The sequence below is a fragment of the Cervus canadensis genome, chromosome 2 (assembly GCF_019320065.1).
Source record: "Cervus canadensis isolate Bull #8, Minnesota chromosome 2, ASM1932006v1, whole genome shotgun sequence".
Lineage (NCBI taxonomy): Eukaryota > Metazoa > Chordata > Mammalia > Artiodactyla > Cervidae > Cervus > Cervus canadensis.
In genome coordinates this window covers 41,757,840-41,779,837 of record NC_057387.1, presented here as the reverse complement: position 1 = coordinate 41,779,837, position 21,998 = coordinate 41,757,840, and the positions used below count along the sequence as shown (strand labels likewise).

Below are 21,998 nucleotides of genomic sequence, written 5' to 3'. Positions count from 1 at the left end.
CAGTGTTTTATTTCCTCTTGGGATTTGAGTTTCCTTTAAGCATATTTATTCTACCATTTCCAGGCTCAAGATTACTCTCCTTAGTCAAAAAAAAAAAAATTATAGTAAAATAGGACTGAACTAGTTCTAGTTTATCTCCGTCTTGCTAATATTACACTGTGTATCTAAGCAGTGGTCTTTATGCTCTCAACATAACATTTTATATAGATTTATTTTTACACACATGCTTTTTGTACCCTTAGTGTTTCCCACATGCTTCACATCTTCTCATCACCCTGCATCTGTACCTTATTTACACTGTTACAAATGGGTAACCACCTGTTCATCTGTATTCTTGGTTTCATGAACTTTGGGGAAGCTCCCAGTAAACTAAAAGTATTTAGTTTGGTTTTGTTTAGTTTTCTTTTTACTTGAGATCATTTGTAATTGTGCATCAGTATTTCCACTTGTAAATTGCCTGTGCTTCATGAGCTATGGTCCCTCCTGAAATGTTTGACTCTTTTTCAACAAATTTTTAAAACAACTTTTCAAGAATTTTTTTTCAAGGATTAAAAAAATCTACTTTCACTGAAGTGTATTAAACCTGTAACTCTGCTCAGTATTCTTTTCTGTGAATATTGGGTTAGCACATCCCTTTCCTTCAAAGTTACTATTATCTGCACTTCACCAGTAAGTTCTGCATTGTTGGTAGTATTTAAATCCAAACAGTTAGCTTCTATTATTGTTCTTTTGAGACCTTAAAAATGAAAATATCAGCAAAGACAGTCATGAAGTTATAAGATACTGCTACCAGAATGAATCTGAAACCATTTGCCTAACTGAATTGGCCCAATTCACCAAGTTCTATTATCAATAATATCTAATTGGTCCCATATAAACTTCCACATGGATTCCATTCCTCCAATATCCCTAAGTGTGATGCTTCATAAGGTTCTGTCTTTAGCTGTCCCTTACTTTTCATAAATACATCTCTTGTCATGCTTTGACCTTGTCTCCTGGCCTCAGTTATCCCTTCCAAAACTCTGGCATATTTATCTCTATTTCTCACTTCTGATCTCTCTTCATCTAATGTTTCAACTACTTGCCAGATTACTCCACCTAGTTGCCCCAAAGACACCTCAAACTTGCTGTGAATCATCATCTTTCCTCCCAGGCTCTCTTTTCCTGAAGTTCCTATTTCAACTAATGATTCTGCTCTCCTCTCAGTTACCTGGGCATCAAAGACTTGTACTCCCCTTTGACCTCTTTCTCTCCTGCATCCCTACATTATCAGTTGCCAAGTCCTGCTAATTTTAACTCCTTGATATCTCTGACATCCATACCTCCTGTTACTTCTTGTTCCAGCTCTCTTGATTTTATGTGTGAGTTGTAAACGATGATCCCCTTCAAGTTGCCCTCCTTCAATACTCAATCAGGCTATTTTAAACTTCTTAAAATGTGGTTTAAACTCTATTATTCCTCTCCCTCTGAAAACCTTTCATTACTCTCTATCTCAACATGTAGATTAATTCTAAACTTCGTGCCCTGCCTTTCAGTATTTTCTATTGAGGATTTATCCTCATTTCATTTTCTTATTTTATTTCCCACTACCCTCTGTTCAGCAATTTAGATTCCAGACATTTTATTCCGAATAATGTCCCAATTTTCTACATCAGGCCTTTGCTCACAATGAACTTGAATGCCTTCTCTCCCCACCCTCCAGCACCCTAGCAACTACCCAAAGTATTGTTTCATTTGGATGCTTCTTCAGAGCCTCTCCTAACCACATCATGATGTATGATCTATGATCATAGATATCATCACTTCCTGCCTCACCTCAACTCTCACCACACCTCACTTGTGCCTTAGTGATGACATTTATCACTTTATTTCTTATAGGCCCCTGCACAAATGATTTTCCTTCTTTAAGACATGTAACTTCCTTGGTGAAAGTATTTACTTCTGAGTAATCTTCAAACATCGAACAACGCTTAGTGTTGCCTTGACAAAAGCATTTGTACAGAAGTCACTAACTATTGAATAAATTAAAAATTAAATAACTCATGACAAATCCTGCCATCTCGACAGATTCAAGCATTTTAGAATATTAGCTAATTGTTAATCAGTGATACACCTAAAGTACTCACACTCTTATGTATCAGGATACTTTTATCAAGTATGTGATTGCAATAATATCAATGCATCATAGATGATTGCAACAGCTGTATAGCTGTACTAGCTACATAAATTTGCAAAACAATTAAGATGTAGGCTTTTACAGAATTGAAATTTGTGGGTGTCAGCTGTTAAATATTCCAATTTAGACAGCTGAACATCTAGGCAATTGTTCATTGAACAAATGTCTTTATTAGTTGAACACTGGAGAAGCAAACAGTAATATAAGTTATTCATATCGGTTAACATCAATAAATATCTGATATGTTGGATTATGATAGATGTATATAGAGATGCTTAAGTTTCTGGAAAAATTCTTGGAAACAGATGGCATTTCACATCTATTAATATTTGTTCCATGATAATCTGGGAAGCAATTAGCTGACTGTAATAACTTTTGATATACTAACAATAAAACTACATGACATTTTAAGCTTAACTTATAGTTTCAGTTCAGTTCAGTTCAGTCGCTCAGTCGTGTCCGACTCTTTGCGACCCCATGAACCGCAGCACTCCAGGCCTCCCTGTCCATCACCAACTCCCAGAGTTTACGCAAATTCATGTCCATTGAGTCAGTGATGCCATCCAGCCATCTCATCCTCTGTCGTCCCCTTCTCCTCCACCTTCAATCTTTCCCAGCATCAGGGCCTTTCCAAATGAGTCAGTTCTTCACATCAGGTGGGCATCAGGTGGGTTGAGTTTCAGCTTCAACATCAGTCCTTCCAATGAACATCCAGGACTGATCTCCTTTAGGATGCACTGGTTGGATCTCCTTGCAGTCCAAGGGATCCTCTCAAGAGTCTTCTCCAACACCACAGTTCAAAAGCGTCAATTGTTCAGCACTCAGCTTTCTTTATAGTCCAGCTCTCACATCCATACATGACCACTGGAAAAACCATAGCCTTGACTAGATGGACCTTTGTTGACAAAGTAATGTCTCTGCTTTTTAATATGCTGTCTAGGTTGGTCATAACTTTCCTTCCAAGGAGTAAGTGTCTTTTAATTTCATGGCTGCAGTCACCATCTGCAGTGATTTTGGAGCCCAAAAAATTAAAGTCTGACACTGTTTCCACTGTCTCCCCATCTATTTCCCATGAGGTGATGGGACCAGATGCCATGATCTTAGTTTTCTGAATGTTAAGCTTTAAGCCAACTTTTTCACTCTCCTCTTTCACTTCATCAAGAGGCTTTTTAGTTCCTCTTCACTTTCTGCCATAAGGGTGGTGTCATCTGCATATCTGAGGTTATTGATATTTCTCCCGGCAATCTTGATTCCAGCTTGTGTTTCTTCCAGCCCAGCGTTCTCATGATGTACTCTGCATTACAAAGTTAAAAAGCAAGGTGACAATATACAGCCTTGACGTACTCCTTTTCCTATTTGGAACCAGTCTGTTGTTCCATGTCCAGTTCTAACTGTTGCTTCCTGACCTGCATACAGGTTTCTCAAGAGGCAGCTCAGGTGGTCTGGTATTATAGTTTACCCTGCCATAATGAAACTAAACTGTTGCCATATTAGTTTTCAGTAATGCTTATAGATCTTCATGAAATTTGGCAAAAGGACAATAATTTGCAGTTGATGAATATTTTATGAGGAAAATTTACTCATATCTTAAAATAGAATCATGCCTATAACATTAGAAAATTACCTTCTTAACTACCTACACTGACATGAGAAAGGCATCATATTACCTCTGAGTGACAAAACTTTAGGATTCCTTAGCAACCCTTCTGTAAGCATCCTGTTGCCCAAACACTTCAGATGCCCTGCCTCTGCACACAGCTTTCATTATGTCGTTACTCACCCAGGATGAAACGACCAGCATGGACTGGCTACCAGCAGAGGCGGGCAATCGTTGCTGGGTTCAGCAGTCATGGTCACACATACAGAGTGTGCTCTTCTCTATGGGCTGTCCATGGAGAGAGGTGGACGGCTCCACCCTAGCACGCAGGAGACTGAAAGTGTGTGTACGCCTTTCTAATGAGAAGCCCCTCCAGTGCTGCCGTCCTGGCACTGCCAACACACCCCAGTGGTTCACAATAGACAGGACAACTGGGGACGTGGTGAGAAGCTGACTAACTTCCCACTCAGGGAAATAATGTAGTGAATCAGCTAAGAGGCTGACCTCGAATTGCCTGGGTCCAAATCCTGGCTCTGCCTCTGTGGTGTTTTTAGTCACTAAGTCATGTCCAGCTCTTTGTGACGGCAAGAACTGTAGCCTGCCATGTTCCTCTGTGGAAGGGATTTCCCAGCAGAAATACTGTAGTAGGTTGCCATTTCCTTCTCCAGGGGATCTTCCCCACCCAGGGATCGGACCTGCATCTCCTGCACTGGCAGGAAGATTCTTTACCACTGAGCCACCAGGCACCAGCTGTGAGAACTTGGATTGGTTAATTAATCTCTGGAAACTTCCATTTCCTCTTCTATAAAATGAAAGTTATTACACTATGTCTTTGTTATCATAACTATTAAGTGTAATATTATTATATCTCTGTTATTATGACTATTAAAGTGAAATAGTGCCTGAAAAATACTTACCCAAATGTTTGGCACAATAAGTTTAAAATATTACTAATATTTGCTCAATAACAGTTTCAAGATATAGTGAAGAATTGACTCAAAGACATCTTCATAGTTTTTACTCTTAAACAACCAGATTTAATCCAAATAAACAAGTGAATCTGAAAACTCAGGCTTGTTGCCAAGCTCTTTTTTTTCTTCTAAAGAACTGTTCATGAAATTAAAAAAGAAAAAAAGATACTGATAAGGTCATATATGCTTATTACACACAAACAGAAACATGACATATATTTGGACAGCAATGTACATTCAAATGAATTCTGTTACATTCAACAAATGTACCTGAATTTATACATCAAAAAGGAGTTTTTATCTTCAAAGGAGTTACACCAGGAAGCCATGCACTTGTTTCCTTATTGCTGCCAAATATTTTTGGAGCTCTTCCTTCTAAATTACCTTCTCAGCCTGCTTCAAATTCCTTTAGAGGTCTTTATTGGCAACAAATGTTTACCTTTGGGAGTTTTCCATTTTGAAAGCAGATTTAGCACCAATTTTTATAAGTAAGATGGAGGATAATGTCACCTCTGGTCAAAAAATAAGGAAACCAGGGCCTTTTTGCATGGCTTGTAAAATGTCTCAAACAATTCCAGACAGGAAAGTTCTAAAGCATTTCAAACCAGTGGAACCATCATCAGAGTTAATGTGTTGCTTTCTGTGTGATTAATAGGTTATGTGTTTATTTACTCATTTTTATTAAGCGAATACTTATGGAACACTATGTGTCAAGCATTGTTCTGAGCTTTTCATATATTCGCTCCATTAAGGCTCATATCTTATGACATAGGTACCCTCAGTACCTCCATTTTACGGGGCACTACGTGAAGGACTTTGTCCCAGGATGCATAGCTAGTAGATGGCAGAGGCAGAAACTGAACCCAGGCTTTCTACTTAGTACGCAGGCTACAGCCTTTAAAAAGTACAACTTCTGTGTATCAGCAGTTATGCTGTCTGGGATTTTAAGGTATTGTAGTTTAAACTTGTGATTTGCATTTCTCTAATAATTAGAGGTGTTGAGCATCTTTTCATGTGCTTTTTAACCATCTGTGTGACTTCTTTGGAGAAATATTTATTTAGATCTGCCCATTTTTTGGTTAGGTTGATTGTTTTTTTTTTATATTGAACTGCATGAGCTGTTTTGTATATTTTGGAGATTAATTCTTTGTTGGTTGCTTTGTTTGGAGATAGTTTCTCCCATTCTCAGGGTTGTCCACTTGTTTTATTTATTATTTCCTTGGCTGGGCAAAAAGCTTTTAAGTTTAATTAGGTCCCATTTATTTGTTTTTATTTGTATTACTTTAGGAGGTGGAGCAAAAAGATTATGCTGCAATTTATGTCAGAGTTCTACCTATGCTTTCCTCTAAGAGTTTTTATGGTCTTACCTTTAGGTCTTTAATCCATTTTGAGTTTATTTTGTGAATGATGTTAGGGTATGTTTTAAACTGGTATAGCCACCATTCATAACAATTGTATGGAGGTTCCTTAAAAAATTAAAAATAGAGCTACCATATGACCCAGCAACATCACTCCTGGGCATGTATCTGGAGAAAATCATAATTTAAAAAGATACATGCACCCCAGTGTTCATCGCAGCACTGTTTACAATAGCAAGGATGTAGAAGCAACCTAAATGTCCATCAACAGAGAAATGGATAAAGATGTGGTACATACATACAATGGAACATTACTCACCTAGTAAAAGGAACATTATAATGCCATTTGCTGCAACCTGGATGGACCTAGAAATTGTTATACTGAGTGAAGTAAGACAGATAGAGAAATAAAAATATGATATTGCTTGTATGTGGAATCTAAAATAAGCCTACAGATGAACTTATCTACAAAACACAAATAGAGGTACAGATGTAGAAAATAATCTTACGGTTCCAGGTGTAAGGGAGTAGGGACAAACTCTACTTTGGGATTGGGATTGACACATACACACAACCATATACAAAATAGATAACTAATCAGGATCCCTGTGTAGCACAGGAAACTCTATTGAATACTCTAATGAGCTGCATAGAAAAAGAATCTAAAAAACAAAACAGTGGGTGTATATATATACATAACAGATTCACTCTGCTGTATGCATGACACTAACACAACATTGTACATCAATTATACCCAATAAAAATTTAAAATAATAATAATAAACATGATGAAAGGTACTATATCTCTCCGTGAATTTTTTTAACCTCTGCTAGAAGTCCTCTTAGTGTTAATATCCATTATCTGATTCTTTTCTCTCTCTCTTCTCATAGCAACGTTTACAGGAGGAAACAGTCACATTTTCTAGCTCCCTGTTGTTTTAATGCTCTGGAGGCTATCCTGTTTTCACACATAAGCAGGCCTTTTACCCAGCAGCTTCTTCAGTCTTGTGCCCAGAACAATCTCTCTCCTCACAATATTTCCTCATGCCTATTTCAAAACTCCCACCTTAAAATTCAGAGTTTCCATTGCATCATTCAGTAGCTCAATCTTGCTAGACTTAATGGGGAAGATAGAAAAGATGAGGGGGGAAGGAAAGTGATTATTTTTAAATTCTCTTTGAAAAAGCTCTTTATATCATTTTCCATCAGTAAGATGCTTTGCATGTTCCACGTCACTCTCTTTTGCTTTGAAATAAGGGTTTCCAAAGCAGCTTCATACCAATGCCAAGAGCATACCACTGGCCAGCCATTCAATAATGACAACATCCCCAGGAAACATACTTAAGCAAATTAAAAAAACTGATCATGCTGCAATATTTTTTATTTCAGGATAAAAGAAAAATACAGGAAGAAATCTCACAGAAGCGTCTGAAAATAGAGGAAGAAAAACTAAAGCACCAGCATTTAAAGGTAACTTATGACTTTAACTTCATTTCAGTGGTTCTGATTCAAATACTCTAATTGCACTCAAATTTCAGTAGTATAGATGCTTTAAGGAAGGAAAAAAATCCCAACAGACTTATACTAACACCTTAAGACCCATAGGGGAAGACAACAAGCTAGTGTTATTTGCATATAAGACTAACACTTTCTGGCAAAAGTGGAAAATTGAAAGCATGGTTTTGTTACTTTTATCCTTTATTACTGCATTTCCTCATTTTCTTGGTAACCTTGAGAATTCAGTATTAACACTTTTGCCCTAAGTACAGTCTTGCTTATTATCCCTTGGGAGCGGATCCAGCTGGGAAGTTTCTTTTGAAATCAATGAAAAGCCAGCCTTTACCCGGGGGGTGTAAAGCATAACTGTTGGGCCTGCTCAAGGATGTTCGCATTTAAGAGTTCAGTGCAGACAGTAAAAGAAATTAAGTTTAAAAAATAAACCTTCTCTAATAACATAGAAAAAATGTAATAGATATAATTATTAGCTTCAGTAATGAAAGTTTCTCTTCTAAAAAAAAAAAAAGAGTTCAATGCAGTGGATTCGGTGTTGTCTGAGTGTGGTTCAAGGTACTGTTTTATTTTGTTTTGACAAAACATGAGATCATAACCAAAAATAAACCTCCATTTTTAAAATCAGACCTTACATCTTTCATGGGTGTGGTCATTTTGTAATAAAAGCACATTGAGTCTCAACGTTTTATTATGTAGCTTAGTCACAGGATGCAACCCAATGACAAACAGGAGCTCCTTGTGAACAGGCCTAAGCAGGAAACTATTTATCTGGCAGGGCTTCTATCAGTGGACATGATAAATCCGTCAGTGAAACAGTGCCACACACTCGTGGGGTCTACAGTCTTTTGCTAAATTATTGAATTCTGCTAAATCCGTCTTTCTGCTGGATCAAGTAATCACCTCCTGAGAGAAGAGATACAATTTAAGATTCCAGTTAGCTTCATTTCTCTGGATTCTGTTTGCTTCTTCACTCTTATACAAATTGACATTTCCAACGTTTGATGAATAATTTCAAAGTATAGTCAGCCTGCTATCCTTACAGTATGTCTAGTCAAGAAATGCAATGTGTACTCCCAGAAAAATCAATGAAATAACAAATTTTACCAAGTTATCTTGGTACAAGTCAAATGAAGTTGAAAATATATATACAACAATTTTTGAGATAGGCAATTTCTAACTGCAAAATCTTTTTTCCCTCTCTCTCTCCCTTTTTCTTTCTCTCTCTCTCTCTCTCTCTCTCACACACACACACACACACACACATTTTGGATCTCACAGTGAACTAATTACTGTTTCTGAGTAATTTCTATCCTTGCAGAATGGGTAGCCAAGCATCAGTAGAGTTCACAATAGGAGAAAAGGTTAATATATCTCCTCTGTTCATTTTGGGAGGTAAATTTCATACAGGAAAACTCTAACACACTGAGAGGTCCATTTCTGAGCTGATGCTTCATTTCAATACTTAACCAAGAAAAAAAAGTCTGAAAAGTAATCTATAATCTTCCCTATAGGTTCGCCTTCTGGAACCCAGATCTCCTCTAATACAATTCAGTCATCAAAGCATGTTTTATGCTTTGGACTGCAGTACACAGCTGCGCAGATTGTATACTGTGTAAAGATACCTGAGAGAGGGGGGTGCTGAAATCCTGCCCATACTTCCTTGGAACTGCGCACCTAGCACAGGGTTGCTTCTGTCTGGACGCAGTTTCTTTCTCTCTGCACAAAAGTGCGGTCCACCTTCCCAAGCTGCACATTGACCTGGCCGGGTAGGAGTGGGGAGCTGTACCATTTCCTAATTTGCATCTTAATGCCTTAGAGACTAGCAGTGGTCCTCAGAGTTTCAGCCCTTCTGCTTGCAACTTAGTGGGAAATTCAAGGTTAAATAAATAATTAGGAGAAGTTAAATGATGGTTTTTTAAATTGAAACATAAGTATAAACAGCAATTTTTTAATCTGGGGTAGTCAAAAAATGTTCTGTTAAAGGTATGGGATTTAACCTGAGTCTTAACAGATAAATAGAAAGTCTTTTGGTCAGTAAGTGTTGATCCTTTAATGGGCGGGAACCTGGTGGTCCGGAGTCGAGGATAAGAAAGTAAGAGAGAGAAAGAGGCTGATAGCGCTTGTTGGTCCTTTAATGGACCGGAACCTGGTGGCCCGGAGAGTAAGAGAGAGAAAGAGGCTGACAGCGCTTGTTGGTCCTTTAATGGACCGGAACCTGGTGGTTCTGAGAGTAAGAGAGAGAAAGAGGCTGACATCCTCCGGTTTACGCGGAGAGCCAATAGAGTCCTGTACTTAGGGCTCGTGCGGCTGCATGTAGGCACCAGGCGCCCTCTCCAGTGGGTGAAGCCACCGTGCGAGTTCTCGAAAGGGGCTTAGAAGCCCGGGCAAGAAAGTGAGCTCAGCGGGCCTCCGCGCTCCAAGGAATTAGCCAGAAATAGAGAGAGAGAAAGACAGAAAGGAGGAATAGAAAGAAAGAAAGACACGGGGACCAAAGCTCTGGAGCAAAGGTGTTTGAATCAACATGGCGTGGGCATATATACTGTCTTACAAGGTGGTTATGCTCAACAAAGACAAAGATTAAAATTCCAGACTTACAAAACATAAGATGATCCCTATCAAAGAGAGAGTTGCAAACAATCACCTTTTACCATTTGGCTCATCAAAAGGAAGAGGGTACTTATCACTGTAATGAGAAATGCGTGGATTCCTCAGCCCCGGGTAAGGCGTGCCTCTCCTCTTAATTCCTGAATATTCAGGAATCAACAAGGGCCAGAGGGTTCCTGACAGATCCAAAACAGCACACAGGAAGCCTCTTGTTAAATGCTTCCTGACAAATAAGCATTTATTAAATAAGCACCTAATACGTGCAAAGCACTAAGCTGAGCATTAAGAATATAACATGTTTGATCTGCACCCTTAAAATGGTAACAGACACCTGAACTGATAATGACATTTATAATTTGTACTGTGATGAACACTATATTTGAGTCATCAACTGCAAAGGGAACATAGAGTGGCTGTTCCAGTAATCATATTCTTCCAAGTTCTGCAGAAAATGGTTGGCTATTTCAAACAGCAACTAGGCATAATTCCACAACAGAATTCAAAAATGTGCAGAAGTATTTTAAAAATCGATTCTAAAAGATGTCCACCAAGTCAGAAAAGCTCTGCTAGCTTCAGCAATTACCAGTCTTTCATTTTCTTCTTCATCTACTTGTCTCCATTCCAGTGACCATCCTCACCACTTTCCTGGTTGCAAATTATTTAATTAGACTTCAGCAACCCATTTTAAAAAACACAAATGTAAATATTTTCAAAGTGCTCCTTCTGTATCAGCAGCACACACACACTTCAAAATAGTTGTGGGAACTCACTCAAATACCCTATAGGTCCGGAACCTGACATTCATACCGATGACATTCTTGGAAAGGAGTTTCCAGGGCCATTATCAGCATTCTCACATTCAAACATTCCTGAGGCTTGTTCACTATGGATCATCTTGCTTAGTATCAAGATCACAATCTCATGCCACCTAGAAACACACTAACCTAAGCATACTCAACCTAGAAAAGTTTTCTTATCTGGAGTCTATTTAAATCACGGTATAAAAAACTAATTTATTCCTAAAGTCTCTTGTAACTGTTGTGTAGAATACAGAACTGCTGGGAAAAAAATTGCCAAAAGATCTACTACATGCATGTCCCTTATATTTTCATTTAGTTACTATAGATTTTGATCCTGAATGTCATTGCTGTGAAATAGATTTTATTCTATTCATCAGCCTCACAGACTGAAGTGTAAGTCTAAATTGTGACATAAAAGCAAAATAACTGTTGTGAGTACTACAATTTGTACCATATCATGCTGATTACCCATCCAAATTACATATTTTTTATTTAGATGCAAAAAATTCTCTGCCAGAGTTAAATGATAATTCCTGAATTATGAATGAAGTTTTTAAGGGTAAAATTAACATTATCCTTAGTCCTAACCAGACTAAGAACCATGAATGTAGCCCAAGATAACCTAATTATGTCACAGGAACCATTCACCACCCTCTGTAACTTGGCATCACAAGACCATCCATCCCATCTGAGTGTTTCTTATAGTGATGTGGATGTAATTGACTGAAACTATGCTTGTAGGTGGTTTGTAAGAACTGTAATTTACTTTGATGGTTGTCATCTATCTTCTTTACTGTGCATTAGCTATCATCATATTTCATCAAATAAAAATAAACTAAAATCAAGGTAAATTCTTAAGTGCTTATATACTCAGATTTTCTTGACATATTATCAGGAGATAAATCTTGACCTTTATTAACAATAATTACTGTGTCTGTGGGAACATATTTTTATAAACAACTAAACAACTATAATTAAGGGAAAAGATAACATTGGGAGAAACAATCTGGCTACAAATTGCAATAATACAAACTGCTTTTACAGGGTGTGTTGTCCACATGCAATTGCTTGAAATTTTGAAAAAGCCAACACAAATATGATGATCTGAGGTGAGGTTATTATTGACTTAATAATAGGCTCTATAGGCTATTATAACCTCTATAGGCTTCCAGGCCCTCTCACTGTTTCAACTAGAACAGATGACATTTCATATACTCTATACGTTGTAATTCCAAATAATACATATTTGTAATCAGTGTAATTTTGTAATGTCCTTTGGTAACTATCTAACCCAATCAACTTGTTTAAATTTCTTTTAAATTCAGAGATATTTGTAATCCAGTTGTATTAATTCTAGCATTTTTTTTAAAAAAAGACAAAAATTCTTCTTACTTGCTTTCATTCTAATCATGGTGTTAGAGAAAGAAGTCTCAAAATAATAAGGAAAATTCTCATTCTTCTCTCCTCACCATTTTAGACACACTACATTCCCAGGGAACAATCATTGAGCAAATAATTTTAAAGTGGATTAGATATATAGTGTAGCACTTTTCTTCAGGGAGAAAAAGAGAAATTGAAACTCTTTGAAGATAATATTTAACAGTTTTTGCTTGAGACATGGACAAGATGCTAGCTAAAACTTCTCTGAAATGTATAGGTCTTCGTCATTTGCTTTGTCTTCTGAAGCTCAAGTCCAGGAATGTAATTCTTTCATGCAAATTCAAGGAGACATTTTTTCCATCTGATGAAACATAAATCTTTTTTGTTTTGTTCAAGCTGACAGGAGTTCAACTCACCAATATTTAAAGAGATTGATGAATTTTGTGGATTATATTGTTGGGACAAGTAGGGGGCTGAAGTGAAGGGATATCTAGAACCTAAAGAGGTTCTCAGAAGAAAGAAAGGGTGCTGGGCAGGTAAAACAATAAATGTCAACCACAGAGACTAAGCCTATCACTGAATTCATTTAAGAGACAATAAAGGAAAGGAAAGTGAAATCACTCAGTCCTGTCCGACTCTATGCGACCTCATGGATTGTAGCCTACCAGGCTCTTCAATCCATGGAATTTTCCAGGCAAGAGTACTGGAGTGGGTTGCCATTTCCTTCTCCAGGGGATCTTCCCAACCCTGGGTTTGGACCCGGGTCTCCTGCATTGCAGACAGATGCTTTACCATTTGAGCCACCAGGAAAGCCCTTTTAAGATACAAAGCCATCTCTTGTTTTGCCCACAAATTCAATTAATTCCACAAAAGTTTTTTTTTTTTTTTTTTGAGCAGTCACTGTGTATTGTCACTGGGATACATAGCAAATAACTTCAAGGAACTTATTACTTTGACATCAGATATACACTCATCAACCCAACAAATAATATTAAGGCGCTACCATGATAAGTTTCCTATATAATGTTAAACACATAGTAAACATACAGCAGATGTAAATATTGGAGAAGGCAATGGCAACCCATTCCAGTACTCTTGCCTGGAAAATCCCATGGACGGAGGAGCCTGGTAGGCTGCAGTCCATGGGATCGTTAAGAGTTGGGCACGACTGAGCAACTTCACTTTCACTTTTCACTTTCCTGCACTGGAGAAGGAAATGGCAACCCACTCCAGTGCTCTTGCCTGGAGAACCCCAGGGACGGGGGAGCCTGGTGAGCTGCTGTCTATGAAGTCGCACAGAGTCAGACACAACTGAAGCAACTTAGCAGCAGCAGCAGCAAATGTAAATATACACTGCTATGTGATTCTGAAGAAAGAGTTCTCTGAGGGTGAAGTGGGTCTGTCAGAGGGAAAGGGATACAGGGGTAGGAAAGAGATTTCCATATAGAAATAGGACCTGAGCTAGACCTTAGAATATACATAGGACTTAGATACATAAACACTGGCTTTAGAAGAGGGTCAAGAAGGCTGCAAAGTAGGAAACTATCAAATTTACTCAGGCAAGGCAGTGAGAGAAAAAAATTCTCTTTAATATTTCCACTATTAAAAATAGTAAGTTTGAAAGCATTTGGAATTTGCTTTTGGAGATTTTGGAATATTTGACTGATATAAGAACATATCTTTATGTTTCCTGATATCAGAAAAAGGCTTTGAGGGAGAAATGGCTTCTAGATGGAATCAGCAGTGGAAAAGAGCAGGAAGAGATGAAGAAGCAGAATCAACAAGACCAGCACCAGATCCAGGTTCTGGAACAAAGTATCCTCAGGTATGGCCCTCTCTGAGATTCTCTACAACTACCTTTATCTTGACTTTGTCCCAGACTGAATGTATAAAAGCCATTCTCTTTTCTAGGAGCATAATCAGATCTTCCATTTGGAATTCTGATAAAGAAAACACACCACAAAGTAACAATATATATTTTGCTGTAAATGTCCCCAACACATAGCACCATGAAACTCATTTTTAAAATACATATGGGTGAGTTACTCATAGCTCTCTGAGCCCATTTTGTCGTCTACAAGATGGTATTAATGACATCTATCTTTCAGAATTATTGAACAGATGAAAAATGCATGTGTTAAACTATTAGCAGCCCCTTGAACTCAGCAGGAGATCAAAAAACAATTCTTCACAGCCTCAACCTTCTCTCTCACCTTAGGACAGGTGACGGTTATAAGGGTGTGTGCACGCATGCTCCCCCTTATCACCTCTTCCCAGGCCCTCCCCAGTCACAGCCATGCTACTTTGGAAGAGAAGAGACTACGGGACTACATCACTACTGTTTTCTCTCTTCTACTTCCCTGGTTGGTCATGGGGGTTGACTTCACTTCCCAATGTCCTTCCCTGCCCATAATTTACAATTATCAATAGTAAAGCATCAGCAACTTCTGATATAGCAAATAAAGTTTTTTAATTGGCATGGTTTAAAATGAGGTGTTGGACATGAAAAAAACTGGAGAGCTCAAATATAAGATGGGATTATTAATATTATTACAAAATATAGATAAGATAGAAGAAAGAGATGTGAGAAATGTCAAAAATCATTTTTTAAACCACACATGAAAAAAAGATGGAATTATTTTGTGGTATAATAATGACAATAATTTAAAGCCTAGACATCTTTAAAACATAGGTAACTTTCAAAACCTTGCTCACTACAAATTTGTTATCTTTAGTGAGGACCATAGGAAAGATCTAGAAAATAAAAGTATCCAGTAGCTGTGCTAAACCACTTTTTGTCCAAACATACCACTTTGTGCAATCAGATTGCATTAGGCCTAAAATTGACAACATGGAGAAAAACTTTCTTTTCTCAACTGATTTTTATTTTACTAGCTTAATTTCATACATTTGTGTATTTAATAGCTAAAATCATTTACTGTTCATTCTTATTCAGATGTTTTTTAAATTAAAATTTCTTTTTAAGTTATATCTTGTCACTGAAATGTTTATATTTATAAACCTCTTAGCTGTTTGTTCAAAGACACATCTGCTTCTGAATGGCAGATGGGATATACTTCAAAAAATAATTCAATAAATGAATTCTACAGTTTGGAAAACTTGATTATTCGTAAAGCATCTCTTAGCAAAAGCTTCCTAACAAAGTCTGGTTTCGCTGATGATTGCTTTCCTCACTCCTCCATACACAATCCTTATCTCTGAAGGAACCCTGAATTTAATCCCTGTAAACCCTCACCCGGCACAGATACCTCCTTGCTTTCCCTCAGAGCCCCTTCTTTGAAGTCTTTCCACATACTGAACACCTCCAACTTTCTCTGCATCTGATGATAATTGAAGTGGCTACATATACTCAAACTCCATTAACAAGTTTGGCTGCTTTCTGAGTAATCCCAGAGAATTTACTAGGACTCTCCTGATTGCTTTCAGGCCTTGCCTGAATGCTCTGAGAAGCACATAAGCTTCTAGTAGTTTTGGTAGTGACTTGCCTAGTTACAGCTCCTATGTGAACAAATAAGGAAAGAAGGAAATGGAGAGAAGGGGAAAGAGGGAGGAAGGAAGGAAAGAAAAAGAAAAAGAAGGAAGAGGGAGAGAAGTAAGAGGCAGGAGAAGGAAAATGTATTTGCTGAGTCATATTATGCACCAGGCCCTTTGCATATATCATCCCACTTAATTCTCATAACCCTGTAAGGCAGGTGTTATAATCTTCACTTTTTAAAGAGAGATTAAAGAACTCACACTGTTAGGAAGTGGCAAAATAAGAAACCATCCAATGCTGCCTATAAGATAATGGCACACAGCAACCTCTGTGAACTGAAAAGGCGTGATCTTATTGGAAGTTTTTGAAGCACGTAATGTCCCTTGGTTCTCCTTTCTCTAAAAAGCCTTTACAACACTCGGGACCTTCTTCTGCATCCAGTTAATGTTTTTGTTAAATTACCAATTAAATGTCTGTTTATTATCCAATTTCTGGCATCTCACTGAGACTTTAATTTAGATCTGTAGAATGTCATTAACCCATCAGTGCTCCTTTACTAACACCAAATGATTTTAATCCTCAAGTATAAATAATAATAGCAGTAACTGTTGGTTCTTAAATGACCTTGTGCAATTTATAAAGCACTTGGACTTCCATTAAGTCATTTAATATCCACAGCAATCCTAGAATGGAAGAATCAACACCTCCATTTCAAAGATGAGGAAATAGAGAGGATAAGGGACTTTTTTAAGATCACAGAGCCAGTAGAGGAGAGATTTGGGTCTCAAAACAAGTCGGGTTCAATGCTCTCCAGCTGTGAAATTAATAGGGAGCTGTAGGTATAAATGCTCGGAAAGCAGTGAAACATCTGACACCTAACAGCAGACTGCATTGTTTAAGGAATAGGCTTAAAAAGAGGTATTTGCAAAGATCTAATAAAGAATTTACATTGTTGTGACCCATAAAGGCATGTCTATCTTATTTAAAATCTTCAGGGAACAGAGCGTTCTAAGGCAACATGCAGAGACAAAAAAATACCTATCTGTGCTTTGACAGTACTAAGCAGCCTCCGCTACTGCCCAGCATTATAGAAATCACCTTCCAAAGCAGCTTTACCTGGTAACTGAACAATTTCTTCATAGATATTTCTAAAGCTGCTAAATAATCAGGTGCGTGTTTTTAAATTCATTCTTTTTCAGAAACAACCACCCACAGTACTTAAGGAGCTTTTATTACTGCTAAATACAGTACATTTTCCTGTAAGCTCTGAAAGGCTGAACCATTCTGAACCAACCAATGAGGCTGAATTAGGCAGAGTCATCTGCTTTCCCTAAGCAGAGGAGGTATCTCCATCCCTGGATGTGATTTATCACTAACTTAGGTGCCTGCTTTAGGGTTACATTTGCCATCTGCCAGGTCTCTCAGCTACAGGATAAGATTTTAATAGGAACATCAAAATAGAAATGTTGCTATTACCTCAGAGTCTGTAGCAAAGCCAAACTACCCATGAAGTGTGCATTTCTTTTACTTCCATGGCTTCATGAGATCAACCAAAAAAGCATGGTCTTTGACATTCAAATCTCTGTTCTGCCAATCATAGTTCATAAGCCTGGCCATGTTCCTTCATCCCTCTGGGCCTCAGTTTCCTTGTCTGTAATAGCAGACCATCATAAGCCACTTCACAGGGCTGGGATGAGTGAAGCAACTTCAAGAGTGCCTGATACATTCTAGGTGTGCAAAAAACATTAGATATTTTTTCTCAACAGGAATCAAAAATAATTTAAATAAGGACAGTGCCTGGAGCTTTGGAAATTTTCATCTTACGGCCAAGACGTATTTCTTTGCACTTCACTGGTGGCTCAGGGCAATGCAGGAGACGGGTTCAATCCCTGGGTCAGGAAGATCCCCTGGAGAAGGCAATGGCAACCCACGCCTTTCTTTATGCTAATACAAAGAATCTTTCTCTTTGAGTAGTCTGAGGTTATCCCCCAACTATGATTCTTTCAGTTTGGAAAATAATTGATTGGTTTCCTTTATGGTTTGAAGACTAAAATGTTAATAATATCAGATAATTTTTACAGAACATTTGTTGTAGACTAGGCACTGTACTGTGCACTTCATTTATATTATTTCTTGAATTCTCACAACCACCTTATGAGACAGATAACATTTAACAGGTGAGATTTATAGAGGCTAGCTTACCCCATGTCATACAGCTAAAAATTTAAGAGCCAGAATATAAAATCAAATTAAGAGTCCTAATCATAAAAACAAATTGTATTCAGGATCCACAGCGAAATTTTCCAAAAGTTAAATCCTGTAAAAGCTATTCTCTATAGTATTTTTGGAGAAGGAAATGGCAACCCACTACAGTATTCTTGCCTGGAGAATCCCATGGACGGAGGAGCCTGGTAGGCTACAGTCCATGGGGTCGCAAAGAGTCAGACACAACTGTGTGACTTCACTTTCTCTTTTATAGTATTTTTGGGCTTCTCAGGTGACGCTAGCAGTAGTAAAGAGCCCGCCTGCCAATGCAGAAAACCTAATGAGACACAGGTTCGATCCCTGGGTCAGGAAGGTCCCCTGGAGAAGGGCACAGCAACCTACTCCAGTATTAATGCCTGGAGAATCCCATGGACAAGGAGCCTGGCAGGCTACAGTCCGTAAGGTTGCAAAGAGTCAGACATGACTGAAGCAATTTAGCACACATGCACAGAATTTTTAATTTCCAATCCATGCTATGACTTCACTCGTATATGCATCATTTTATAGAGAGATTTATATGACTCTTTATCATATTAAAAACACTCATAGGTTCCCTGACTCACACATAACCTTTAAGTAAAGTCTGTCTGCACATTTATCCTCTCGTTTTTCCTTTCAGAGAGAGGCAACATTTCAGAAACTAAGTGGGTTTCCATGGTTTTTGTTTCTGAGTCACACTTCAGCTCTGGAACAATATTCATGAGCACTCTGCCTGGTGCCCTGATTAATACCTCAGGAGGAAATGTTCCCATGAGAAAAACTATATTGAACATCTTCTGAATCACTTTGTTCAAATTAGGGTTTCAGCTTGCCTCCCAAATGAGCCCTTAGGATAACCCCTGAACCATTTACTTCCTGATTGTAGGCACAGGTGCAAGTCCGGCCCTGACTTCTCAATCCAAACGTCCACGTGCACAGATTATTGGTGGCTTAGAAATCCTGTTCTGTCACTTCTGCTGCTTTCCTCCATAAAATACCTACAGCCAAAAGACACCCCAAGCACCTAAAAAGAGTCCAAAGGAACTATGTCATTCACTTGCCAGGTTCTCTTTGCTATCCGGCTACCCTGAGGTTCTTCATGCCTCCCTCTGCCAAACTGCCTTGCACCAAGCTCCCTACCAGACACTAGCTATTTTCTGAACTGTGTCCAGAGACTCCTGACTTCAACTGGAGGACACAGAGTGCCTGACAGAAATGTCATAAGCATAAAATGCAAAAGGTTAACTGTCAAGGAAAATGATACAAATATATTGCATTCCCTTTGAGAAAGATTATCTACTTGTGATTAAATGTTCCCTAGTAAGAATTTTTGTTTTAATATTCCAAAGTACCCTTCTGACCTTCTGCCTTTCCTTAATGCACTTTCGTTTGGCTCCAAATAGGTAGAAACTTCCTTCCATGTATAGTACTGAGACGAAGGTGCATGTGAAACATTGGATTTCTATGGGATTGTATATCATGAGAAAACCTGGAAAGCGGGCTGTTACAGTAGCTATATGCATCCCACATCACTTAAGAGAAATTCCTCCACAAGTGGAGACAGACTAGTAGAAAATGCATTCTGCTCAACAGTATATAAAGCAATAATCTACTCAGTTAACTCAAAAGATACCAGGCGAGATTCAGTTTCAAAAAGGAATTACTGCAAGCATTATTGCAGTAATATAAGTTAAATGGCTTTATTGCTGGTTCAGCTCAGTTCAGTTCAGTCACTCAGTCATGTCCGACTCTTTGCGACCCCATGGACTACAGCTCGGCAGGCCTCCTTGCCCATCACCAACTCCCAAAGTTTACTCAAACTCATGTCCATTGAGTCGGTGATGCCATCCAACCATCTCATCCTCTGTTGTCCCCTTCTCCTCCAGCCTTCAATCTTTGCCAGCATTAGGGTCTTTTCCAATGAGTCAGTTCTTCACATCTGACTCAAAGTATTGGAGTGGCCAAAGTATTGGAGTTTCAGCTTCAGCATCAGTCTTTCCAATGAATATTCAAGACTCATTTCCTTTAGGATGGACTGGTTGGATCTCCTTGCAGTCCAGGGTACTCTTGAGAGTCTTCTCCAACACCACAGTTCAAAAGCATCAATTCTTCGGCACTCAGCTTTCTTTATGGTCCAACTCTCACATCCATACATGACCACTGGAAAAACCATAGCTTTGACTAGATGGACCTTTGTTGGCAAAGTAATGTCTCTGCTTTGTAATATGCTGTCTAGGTTGGTCATAACTTTTCTTCCAAGGAGCATACATCTTTTAATTTAATGGCTGCAGTCACCATTTGCAGTGATTTGGGAGCTCCCAAAAATAAAGTCTGTCACTGTTTCCATTGTTCCCCCATCTATCTACCATGAAGTGATGGGACCAGATGCCATGATCTTAGTTTTCAGAATGTTGAGCTTTAAGCCAACTTTTTCACTCTCCTCTTTCACTTTCATTGAGAGGCTCTTTAGTTCTTCTTCACTTTCTGCCATAAGGATGGTATCATCTGCATATCTGAGGTTATTGATATTTCTCCCGGCAATCTTGATTCCAGCTTGTGCTTCATCCAGCCCAGCGTTTCTCATGATGTACTCTGCATATAAGTTAAAAAAGCAGGGTGACAATATATAGCCTTGACATACTTCTTTCCTGATTTGGAACCAGTCTATTGTTCTATGTCCATTTCTAACTGTTGCTTCCTGACCTGCAAACAGATTTCTCAAGAGGCAGGTCAGGTGGTCTGGTATTTCCATATCTTTCAGAATTTTCCACAGTTTGTTGTGATCCACACAGTCAAAGGCTTTGACATAGTCGATAAAGCAAAAGTAGATGTTTTTCTGGAACTTTCTTGCTTTTTCAATGATCCAGCAGATGTTGGCAATTTGATCTCTGGTTCCTCTGTCTTTTCTAAATCCAGCTTTAACATCTGGAAGTTCACAGTTCACATACTGTTGAAGCCTGGCTTGGAGAATTTTGAGCATTACTTTACTAGCATGTGAGATGAGTGCAAATGTTGCTGGTTATGGTTTATCAAAGCTTAGCTCATTATCCAGATTTAACCCCTACCTGATGCTCTTATCTCCTTGTGCAAACCAGTTACCCCTTAATGAAATGAATGTCTCATAAAACACAGTGATGCATGCTACATGGAAAATATGCATGCTAAATATCTCTGCCTTCCTGCTCTGACCCAGCCAGCCACATCTAACATCACATTGCAAAGAGACAGATAAGCCGCTCTTCTGTGACAACATAAGAGCAAAGATAAAGAGAAAAAATGGCAAAAAGGGAGGAAAAAAATCCCCACCATTTGTTTCTTCTTAAATTTGCTGTAGCCTCAAAACACTCAAGAAATTATTCTGAGGCAATTATTTGAGTTGAAATCATTCCAAGCATGTTTTTCACTCCGCATATTTGACTAACTGGTTTACAGATTTATAAGAGTTCATCTGTTGTTTTTAATTTCCCAGATATTCTGATTATTTTTAACTCATAAGCTTCTTAAATTTAACAAAAGGATCTATTAACCAAATTTTCAGAAAAAAAAAAAAAAGATGGGAGGGAAAAATCTATCTCCCCCACAAAAAAGTACAACTCCTAGCACATAGTAAGAATATCTATGACTACATAGCTTAATGAATCAATGATGGATGATGGATAGATGGATGGACTTGAAAATACGGCATATATGAGAAGACCATCTCAAGATTAGATAATAACTTGAGCATCAATAAACTAAAAAGGAACGCTTTGAATTAAAAAAAAAAAAAATACATATCTCGAGTTAAGGGCAAAGTTATGTGGCTGTAGTGTCCTTGGATTTAAGACACTTGTTGATGGCATGTTTTACCATCTTGTCAT

The 21,998-nt window shown here is 38.2% G+C and overlaps 1 protein-coding gene across 1 annotated transcript in view; it reads left to right on the top strand.

Moving 5' to 3' along the window:
• Positions 1 to 21,998, top strand: part of PALMD (palmdelphin) — a 57,543-nt gene that overhangs the window by 15,959 nt on the left and 19,586 nt on the right. Inside the window, exons 2-3 of the mRNA XM_043460559.1 lie at positions 7,492 to 7,572; positions 14,099 to 14,223. Coding sequence (XP_043316494.1) covers positions 7,492 to 7,572; positions 14,099 to 14,223 — 206 coding nt within the window. The remainder of the gene's footprint in view (positions 1 to 7,491; positions 7,573 to 14,098; positions 14,224 to 21,998) is intronic.